This window comes from Cibotium barometz, chromosome 3 (genome assembly GCF_041138505.1).
Source record: "Cibotium barometz isolate CiBa-2024 chromosome 3, ASM4113850v1, whole genome shotgun sequence".
Lineage (NCBI taxonomy): Eukaryota > Viridiplantae > Streptophyta > Polypodiopsida > Cyatheales > Cibotiaceae > Cibotium > Cibotium barometz.
The window spans coordinates 12,915,589-12,926,479 of NC_141048.1; the positions used below are offsets into that span (position 1 = coordinate 12,915,589).

At 42.6% G+C, this 10,891-nt stretch overlaps 1 protein-coding gene across 2 annotated transcripts; it reads left to right on the top strand.

Moving 5' to 3' along the window:
- Window positions 1–308: 308 nt before the first annotated feature.
- On the top strand, window positions 309–5,943 carry LOC147639726 (uncharacterized). Of its 2 annotated transcripts, none has more exons than XM_086773243.1 (2): window positions 309–835; window positions 1,384–5,943. In XM_086773243.1, the coding sequence occupies exon 2, from the start codon at window positions 1,504–1,506 to the stop codon at window positions 5,392–5,394; it is 3,891 nt and encodes a 1,296-aa protein (XP_086629369.1). In that variant the 5' UTR covers window positions 309–835; window positions 1,384–1,503; the 3' UTR covers window positions 5,395–5,943. The 2 variants fall into 2 exon arrangements, with proteins under 2 accessions (XP_086629369.1, XP_086629377.1); XM_086773251.1 differs by lacking the exon at window positions 309–835 and adding an exon at window positions 941–1,271.
- The last annotated feature ends 4,948 nt before the right edge of the window (window positions 5,944–10,891 follow it).

A 10,891-nucleotide genomic window follows, 5' to 3' on the forward strand; every position in this document is an offset into this window, starting at 1 on the left:
ACATGTGGCACATATGACAAATCCCCTTGCTTTGTGGACACCCCACATAGGATAATTCCCCTTGCTTGTAGACATTAGACAACCTGTTCAAAGTGTAGCTAGTTGGGTCCTCCTTGGGTCTCCTGCCTCACAATACTATGTTGACATAGAATTTAATGTGAATGCTTCCAAATTAAAAAAATATACTTTGAACATTTTGCTCTCTTTTCGAAGTTACCCTTCGTGTTGTGGGGGGACTTTCAAGTTAACACAAACTCCAATGTAGACGGATTGATTGTTCCAAAATGGAAAACTTCAAAGTGAAGACTTTACCGGGGACATGGGGAAGAACCTTTGAGTTAGTGCAAAATCCTTGGGGGTGTTGTTTGCTATGCCATCCCGATGGAAATTTCCAATCAAGAGCAAAATCCAACTTCATGATTCTGCCTTATATGGAGCGCAAAACCATGTCCGAAGCAACTATTAAACCTTTTTTAGCAGATTTTAGTTGGTAATGCAGGCTCTTTAGTTGGTAATGCAGCTGGTCTCAACAAGTAATACACAGAGTCATGAAAGGGTGTACTCTTATCAGCCCTTTCCCTTGTCATGCTTTGCCAAAGCAGTACCACCAGCGTGCTAGTTTGCGCTTCATTGAAACAACTCCCTCTCTCTCTCTCTCTTTATAATCTGAGGCATAACTTCGCACAGAGTCACCTGCTCCTCTCATTCTGCTTAACTTTTGCTTAATCATAGGCTACTCTAAGCTTCTTGTTGTGCAAGATCTGCGCATCATCCTCTTTGGAGTGCACGTTGCTGTTTTGGTGGGATTTTTCAAGCAGTTGTTGCTTCCCTCAGTGTAAGCAATTTCAACGCGTGAGCTTGTTGAGTTTATTTTGCTTGTAGTTTTGTTTGGTAGCGTATGACGTAGAATGTAAAAACACAAGTTTCACATGAGCTGGTTTTTGCAAAATTGAAAGGAAATTGTCCAGAAAAGGAAGCTGTGGGTAGGTCATCTGCGCTTGAGTCTGATACTCGTGAAACATGAGAGATGGGGCAAGAGGTTTGCAAACTATTCATTGAGAGAGAGAGAGAGAGAGAGAGAGAGAGAGAGAGAGAGAGAGAGCCCACTGCGTAGTGCGAATCCAGTACCACCTATGGCTCAATTGAACAAACCATTAATCTATTGATTCAGATTGTGGGTCTGGCTCTGCTTGCTCTCAGCTCTCCATAGCCAAACGCTGAAGCCTGAAACTACACTCGTGGCTGGCCAAGCACACTTTCTGACAAAAACGGTTTTTAAATATATCTTTTTCTATTTGGGTCAATGTTTGCTTGCTTCCGTTTCTTACAAGCCAGAGACATTTGTCTAATGCGGTAGTGGTGGTGCGCTCTGCATGTACGCAGGCAACGACAACAATTTCAACGAAGGCAGTACCATCTATACAACTCAAAGCAGTGGACGCCTCTGTAGCATTTTTTGTTGAGAAGGCCTGTTGAGCTCTGGACCACAACATCTCTAACACCATGTCCACCTCCAGCGCAAGCCTACTTTGCCATCTCCTGCTCTGCCTCATGCTATGGAGCGCATATGGTGCAAATTCTGAAGTGAGCTCTCTCATGGGCTTCAAAACTGAACTAGGAAACCCCCTTTCCTTGTCTGATTGGGTCCCTACAGACCCTTCTCCATGCCAGTGGACAGGGGTCTATTGTACAGAAGGCACAGTCACCTCCTTATCTCTGCCCAGCATGAACTTGGAAGGCAATATCTCCCTTCAACTCTGGGATTTGAAGAATTTGCATCATCTGGATCTCAGCTCCAACAGAATCTCTGGTGGGATTTCTTCCCGAATACAAAATGTAGCCAATTTGGAACAGCTCATCCTCCGCAACAACCTTTTATCAGACACTCTTCCTTCTGAGTTGGGTTCTCTCGCTAAGCTAAAAATGCTTGACCTTGGGGTTAACCGCATCTCTGGATCAATCCTTTCAACTCTTGGTAAGCTGTCCCAATTGAGCTACATTTTCTTGAATGGGAATGATTTCTCAGGAAGCATACCACCTGAATTGGGGAAGCTAAAGAAGCTTCTGTCCATGGATTTTTCCACTAATAAGCTCTCTGGGAGCTTGCCCCCGGAGCTGGGCAGCCTCTCAAGCCTGCTGTACCTGGACCTCAACAACAATGCTCTCACAGGCCCCATTCCAGATGAATTGGGGCAACTCAAAAGTCTCACTGATCTCTCTTTAGGGCAAAACTCCTTCAGTGGTGCTTTGCCAAAGGAGATAGGGAACATGGCCAACTTAACCAACCTTTACATGGCTTCTTGTCAACTCTCAGGCCAGTTGCCGGTTGAGATAGGCAGCTTGCAGTCATTGGTCAAGATGGACTTTACTCGGAATTTGCTCTCTGGGCCCATACCAGACTCTATTGGTCACCTCCAGAACCTGGCCTCCTTGATTATCCCATACAATCTCCTCAATGGGTCCATCCCTCCGGCTCTAGGTAAATGTAGAAATCTGAGAATTGTTGAGCTTTCCTTCAATCAGCTCTCAGGAAGGCTCCCAGATGAACTGGCAAATTTGGGGCAATTAGCCTCTCTCTCACTGGAGGGGAACCTACTCAACGGTCCCCTACCCCCTTGGCTAGGAGATTGGCAGCTGGTGAATTCTCTTCTGTTGGCAACAAATCTGTTCACAGGGAGTATCCCGAGGGAGTTGGGTAATTGCTCCTCTTTAGTCACCTTGAGCTTAAATGGTAACCACTTATCAGGCTCCTTACCAGCAGAGCTCTGCAATGCACCCCTCCTCTCTCAGCTGTTTTTGAACAAAAACCTCTTCAATGGCAACATAGATGACACATTCCAGAACTGCACAGCCTTGACTGACATAGAGCTCAATGGGAACCAGCTTACAGGTGATGTGCCATCATACTTTGCAAGGTTGGATATGCTAGTAGCTCTCAGCATTGATGGCAACAACTTCTCTGGGCCAATACCGGATGTGATATGGCAGTCCAAGTCCCTCATGGAGATTTCAGCCCGAAGCAATCTTCTTACAGGGGCACTGTCCCCTCATGTAGGGGACCTAAAGATCTTGCACCAGCTATGCTTAGATAACAATCGCCTCGAGGGGACCCTTCCAGCCCAGTTGGGCTTGTTGGAGAATCTAACCACTCTCACTCTCAGCTTCAATGCTTTCACTGGGCAAATCCCTCCCGAGTTGGGGAACTGCTCACAGCTCGCTACTCTTGATTTGGGCAACAATCACCTGTCTGGGCTGATACCATTGGAAATTGGCAGCCTCCCTGGACTGGATTGCCTTGTTCTGTCCCATAACCAGCTCTCTGGGCACATCCCTCACAAGATATGCTCAGTCTCTAAGGAGTTCGACATGCCTGACTCCATGTTTACCCAGCATTTTGGGGTGTTGGACCTCTCATTCAACAAACTCACAGGCAGCATACCAGCTCAGATCGGCAAATGCTTTGTTCTAGTCAATCTTTTACTTCAAGGCAATCAGCTGAGCGGAACCATTCCAGAGGAACTATCAGCGCTCTACAACCTCACGACACTTGACCTTTCAGACAATGCATTGACTGGAAACATTCCTCCCCGCTTGGGAGAGTTGGGCAGACTGCAAGGCCTCAATTTGGGACATAACAGACTCAACGGTGGGATCCCTTCAGAGCTTGGGAAGGTAGTCAGCTTGGTTAAGCTCAATGTCACGCATAATGATCTCTCTGGGCCTCTTCCTCCGTCTTTGGGAAAACTCTCTGGATTGACACATCTGGACGCTAGCTATAACCAGTTGGGTGGTGAAATCCCGGCGGGCTATGCTCAGATGGTCTCCATTGTGGGCTTCTACCTTGGCAATAACCAGCTGACAGGGGGCATTTCGGCCCTTCTCATAGACAGCATTGTTTGGCATCAAGTGCAAGCCCTGGACTTGAGCAGTAATTCCTTCAATGATGCCATTCCCAGGAGCTTGGGAAACCTCTCCAGTCTGTCCTACCTTGATCTCCACGGCAACAGATTTACTGGGTCCATTCCTACTGAACTTGGCAGCCTCTCTCAGTTGGCTTACCTTGACTTGTCCAGCAACCTCCTAACAGGTGAAATTTGGCCTAAAATATGTGAACTTGATGGCCTCTCCTTCCTCAATCTATCCAGCAATGAGCTAATGGGACAGGTGCCAGACTTTGGCAGCTGTGCTAAATTTTCTGCCAATTCTTTTCTCATGAATGATGCCCTTTGCGGTCACATGCTGCCTGTACATTGTGCAGCTTCAGCAGACCGACGTGCAGCCACCCTCTTGCTAAGCCCTGGGGCAGTTCTGGGCATAACAGCGGGGGTCCTGATTGCTTGTTTTTGTATCATAGCTACCTTTCTAAGAAGGAAGATGCACAGGCAAGACACTCTACCCAAGGACATAGAAAAAAGTAAATTAAACCATCTGGCAGTTGAGCCAAATGCCCTGTTTTTTCCTGAAAAGGTGAGAGAGCCTTTGAGCATCAACGTGGCCATGTTTGAAAGGCCTCTCCTCCGGCTCACTCTGGCTGACCTTCTGAAAGCCACTAACAATTTTTGCAAGACCAACATAATTGGGGATGGCGGATTCGGGACAGTGTACAAGGCCGTGTTACCAGATGGAAAGATAGTGGCAGTGAAGAAGCTAGGCCAGTCTAGGACACAAGGACAAAGGGAGTTCTTAGCAGAAATGGAGACCTTGGGCAAAGTGAAGCACCGAAACCTTGTTCCTCTACTGGGTTATTGCTCTTTTGGTGAAGAGAAGCTTCTAGTGTACGATTACATGGTGAATGGGAGCTTGGACATCTGGCTTAGGAACAGGGCTGATGCTCTTGAGGTCTTGGATTGGGAGAAGCGGTTCAAGATAGCTGCGGGTGCTGCCCGTGGGCTTGCATTCTTACATCATAGCCTCATTCCCCACATAATACACAGAGACATGAAAGCAAGCAACATACTGCTGGATGAGAATTTTGAGCCGAGGGTAGCTGACTTCGGGCTTGCCCGGCTCATAAGTGCATATGAGACTCATGTGAGCACAGGCATAGCAGGCACATTCGGGTACATTCCTCCCGAATATGGGCAATGTTGGAGGTGCAGTACAAAGGGAGATGTCTACAGCTATGGTGTTATATTGATGGAGCTGCTGACAGGGAGGGAGCCAACAGGCGTTGAGTTCAAGGATGTGGAAGGGGGTAATCTGGTGGGATGGGTTAAGGACAAGGCAAAGCTAGGGCAAGCAGCAGAGGCTCTGGATGCTGTTATCTCTGATGGGTCATGGAAGGGTACCATGGTGAAGCTTTTGCAGCTTGCTTGCTTGTGCACAGCGGAGGACCCTGCAAAGCGGCCCACCATGCAGCTGGTTTTGAAGTCTCTTAAGGAGATGGAAGCCTAATTTCATGTGGTTAAAGAAATCCCATCGCTTTGTGTTTTCTGTTTTGATTACAGCATGTTGTAAAGCCGATCAGAGATACCATGCAAGTCTTGCTTAGTGTGTAAAAGCTAGTCCCATTACTGTGTGCTGATTAATCATCTGTGAGTAACCGCACTTAACCTATTATTGGGTAGCCATAGTGGCCCCCCTGTGGGTGATCACATGGACTTATGGTCTGATTTGGTTAACCACAGTAATCTCACATGATTCATCACATTGCACTTGGTTTGATTTCATCTTTCAGCGGCCACTGGTTCGCAAAGCTTGTATTTAGTCGATGGTCCGATGGTACCATTGTAGCTAGTTGCCATAGCTTGAGTTATCATGAGGTTCCAAGCATATGTGAGCTGCTTGTTGCCATTAGTAGTGCTGGCTGGCAGATCAATGATGTCTGTGTCATTGGGGAAGAGATAATCTCATAGGTTGTTTTTGGTTTGTCATCAGTCGCGTGGGTATATGTTGCCAATCTAACTCACTGTATATGTACACGAACAAAGTAAATTTTGTGAATTTTGATCTCCGAATTGCAGTGAAAGGTTGCCGAGCCCTTTTCTAGAGTCAAGGAAAACATTTGTGCAGCACGTCCCTTGCCTGGCTAAAAGGAATCGACAGCATTAAAATAATAATGTTTTTGGGTGCCTATTTACCTCTTTTCTCTTTAATTATCTACTCTAATATAAGGCACCCAAATTCTTTTCTGGATTTATTAAAAATTTGTTCTTGATGTTTTGGATTTGCTATGAAAATGGAGGGAAACCATGTTGTGATGTAGGTATCTACTTTATTTTGTTGGTTGGACTTATGTGGTAGTTGGATTTATGTGTTTTGCCTGTATTTTACGTTTAATTTATTGCAGTACAAGTCCCGTCTCCTCCTATGAAGGTTTGAAAAAATGCCGTTCCCAATGCCGATCCTTAGAAGTTAACACGCAGCTCTAGGCTAGTGGGCGTCCATGGTCAAGAATGGTAATAAAGATCCCTGCTCAAGAATTAATTTATAATAAAGAGAGAATTCATTGATTTTGAAGGGATTTTTGAATTGCAATCTGCACCCAGCGCCAACTTTTAATTTCCAAGGCCCGCTACTCTTTCCAACTATCATTTCCAAGAGTCGAATGCTTACTATTGACTAGAAATGCAGAAATTATACTGCCCAAAAAGGGCATGGTTGAATAAATTGTAGTTAGAAATACGAAATTTTGGTTCCCTAACTAGGTAATTCATTTTCCTACATATGGTTGAATAAATTGTACTTTTCCTAGATAGAACTAGCAAATTTTGGTTCTATAACTAGCTAATTCATTTTCATACATACCCTTTATTATGTAAACATTGGAAGGCTTTACAAAAAGTTCAAGAGACCATGGGCCCCAAACTGAGCTCCTAAGACTATTCCAGCTCTTTTATATTACAATTTAGCAACTTGCATAACATATTCCACCTATCATCTTCCCACACAAAAGAAGATTGGCTCCAAGACACATGATATCCAAGTTGCATCCAAGCAATCATTATCACTTTAGTGGTGTAGTAGCCTTTGGGAGGCCTCTTTTCCAATACATATCTTCCAGTCCACACCTTGACCGTAGGTATGGTACCCAAGGGGTTCTCAATGAAAGCCACAAATGTGTAAACAAGATGCTTGACTTTGAGATATCATCTTTTAGTTCTTGGCCCAAATTTGGGAAGCTTAGTCTTCACAACAAGTTCAGAGTGATCCTGCATGCAACGAGACGTTAGGCAACTTGCAGCCTAGTATGTACATGAGTCTGTTGATCAGTAGGTCAGTTGATCCTCCCAGATTGCAGAAAGTGTATTGCTTGAAAGATCATAGCATCATTTAGATTGTTAGCATAGTATACAGACTAGGAGAGATGAGTACATTTGTACATCAGTTCAATGGCATTTAGACCAGTGTTCTCGCCCTTTTGAAACACATTACTGTTTCTAGAAATTCATGTTTCCCATAAGCAACCGTATCTAATAATGTTAAGAGCAGGTTAGTAACTTCCTCATGGACCACTCCCTTACCTAGAACCCAATCCCCCCTAGAGACCTTGAACACCTAAGGACTTAGCAACCCATTTTCCAATTTTAGCCCAAGTTCCCCTCATAGCAGGTCACTTCGAAAATGCATGCCTTCCATCTTCCAGTGTTGATCTGCACTTGGGGCAACATCATGAACTGAAGTTTCTTTGAAGGAGTTTCGACCCAATTGGAACGGCTACCAAGCAGACTCTCCATAGAAAGACTTGGAATTTCAAAGGGGTGCTTCACTCCCAAATAAGCTTCCACCTCTTCCTCCAAGTACTTGTTTTCCACTTTACTTTCCAGGCTCTATTGTAGGATTCAAAAATTAGTTCAGTTTTCCTCAGTTCTAGATAGAGGAACTTAGTTGACCCTCTGTCCAATTTCACAGCATTAAACCACATCCAATCCTTTATCCAGTAGGAGTCATCAAAAGCAGTGGATACAAATACTTTCTATAGTTGTCAACAGTTGTCCAACTAGATACCTTTCTCTGGATACCAGCCCAAAATCTGTGACTGATTGATCCAGCTCTTTCCATCCTGCCAAGGACTAGTCCCAATAATCAGCTAGTCTCCTTAGACCTCTGTTATTCAATTTTTTTGGCAAGAGAAACATCCAGGAGGGCCAAGGGAGGGTTAAGTTATGGTGCCACCACATTCCCAATCTAAGAAAGGAATTGCCAATGACTCTGGAGCAGCCATCCCAATGGGACAAGTTTAACACTTCCTTCCATTTACTACTTAAAAAGCTACAAAAGGAGGGAATTTGAAATCTTAAGGGGAGATAAAGAAAATAACTTGTTTCTCCACTTTAATCCAAACCAGCTACCTTTCTGGAGGACAAGAGACTTCTTTGAGCATCTTGGACCAGGCTTCCTCGTGTAATAAACATTTGGGGAGAAGTAGAGCAATTCTGGCCAAGGCATGAGTGGGAAGGTGTAAAATTCCCAGGCCACCATCCTTTTTTGGTAGGCTAACTTTGTCCCAAGCAAGCCATGTTACCACCCTTTTGTTATTGCCCCTGTTCCTCCACAAGAAATCCCTCACCGTACCTATAATTCTGTTCCATTGAGATTTACTAAAGTTGATGACTGGGGATAAAAACATAATGTAAGCATTCAGCACAATATTACATATGGTCACTCTATCCTGAGATGATACTCTTACTCCTTCCCACTTCTTTAATTTCTGAAGAAATCTTTCAATGGCCCACTCAGAAAGTTGTTTATTGGTGATATCCACACCAAAGGGACCCCCAAGTGCCTGATGATTTGGCCACGACTACCTCACAGCCCCATCTTTCCAGATCAAAATCATTATCTTAAGTTAGACTAATTAATCTAGACTTCAGAATATTGCATTTGGAGCCCGAGGCATGAGCAAATTCCTGGACTATGAACAAGGCCTGTCTCATTGCTCTTAAGAATAGTAGGGAATCATCAGCAAAACATTAAATTATTAATTGTTCCTTGCTTTTCAGCTTCAGTCCACTAATCCTCCCTCTTTCACTAGCTTTTTCAAGGGCCACAATAAGAGGATGTGAAGCAATTGCAAAGAGCAAGGGGGCATCCCTATCTTCTTGACCTTTTGATTTCAAAACCCCTTACTAACATGCCATTCAGCAAAAGGTTGGAAAAGCCTCCAAAAGAAAGGGCATAGATGCAAGAAACTAAACCCCAGCTTTTCCATGACCATAGCCACAAAGGACCAGTGTATCCTATCATAAGCCTTTTCCAGGTCCAATTGAAGCATGATGCATTTTTGATTAATCCTTTTGGCTACATCCCTACCTATCATGGCAGCCAAAATATTGTCATAGATAGATCTTCCCTTTATGAATCCATATTACTACATGGTAGGATACAATGTCTAAGTAGTAAAAAAGGCTTTTTGCTATACAGTAATAGTAATGCTCTTAAATATACCCAATCACATATCCTTTGGTAGTAAATTACGATCATTTTTTTAGTAAGAATAATTAGAGATTTAGGGTTCTCTAAATAACTTATTGAATTACATACATAATTTAAGACTTATACTATATAAGAATTCTTTTTGCTATCTGGTAATAATCTTCAATATGGTAAATCACATTCTCCATGTAGTTCTTCCTTTTTAACCTAGGAAGTTTCAACAAGAAGTGTTTCCCTTCCTATATATTTAATTTTCAGTCATTTTCTATATGCATAATTTCAAGAAGTGTTTCATTTCTTGTATGTACTAGTGGCATGACCTGTCTCCAATGGCAGACAAGAGTATTCTTGCATGCATAAAAACACACACTCCCATGTAGGAGCTCTTAAAGCACTTACTTTTCTTTGAATAGAGTACCAAACTTGGCATAAATATACATCTAGCATAAAAACACACACTCCCATGTAGGAGCTCTTAAAGCACTTACTTTTCTTTGAATAGAGTACCAAACTTGGCATAAATATACATCTAGCATTCTAACCTAATGTAGTGGTGGTGTGAATCTTAACACATGTGAGCAAAGCATTAAAACAATCTTTGGGCAACTATATTATCTCTCCTTGGAAGCCTATACTTCTCACCTCCATCTGTCCAAAAAATATATATGAGATAATAACATTAGCTATCGCAAGATATACTTTTTTAAGAAAAAAAAGTTGAAAGATAAAACCTTACAAAACTCATTTTGTGGATCAATATTTTTGAGATGAATGGCATTTGAATAGGCTTGTAGACATCAAATTGAAAAATTATGTAATGTCTAGTGCCTATGCACCGAAAATCTAATTTATTAGGCTTTTCATAGTCTACAAACATTACATGCACATGAAGCTCATCCACAATCTTAGATTATAAATTCCAAGGAGCCCAAAGCTCTCATTGTAATTGTCTACACCATACAAACCTGTAATAATCTAGGCTTAAAAAAATAAAGATATTCCCTGTTTTAAAAAATGTATCAATAATAATTTATGTTTACAATTAAACATAAAAACTACATAAAAAGCAAGTTTTTATGTCATAATACACGTGTGCTCTCTAATAGTTTGATCATTAGAGATTGTGTTGCTTGTCCTTCCCAAGATGAGGGGTCTACAATTGAGCCATGAAGATTAAATAGATTATGGTAAACAAATGTTGAGACAATAACTTCAATATCTTGTCCATTACCATAAAGAAATGAAAATGATCTCCTTGCCACATCTATCCTAAGAAATATACCCGTAGTATCAAACACAACACTACACTTCACTAATCATTTACATAATATTTTGAGGTAAGTCTCTCTCTCTCTCTCTCTCTCTCTCTCTCTCTCTCTCTCTCTCTATGGACGTTAAGTATTTCAACTTGAGCAAGAAAAATTAATAATGTCACTGTAAATGAAAGCAAGTCAAAAGAAAAACATTTGCTTATCCAAAGATGAACTCACCGTCCCCCTACAACCATCTCAAGAAT

What these genes read in the sequence shown, in the direction of transcription:
- LOC147639726 (XM_086773243.1), top strand. Translation starts at nt 1,504, where the DNA reads ATGTCCACCTCCAGCGCAAGCCTACTTTGCCATCTCCTGCTCTGCCTC.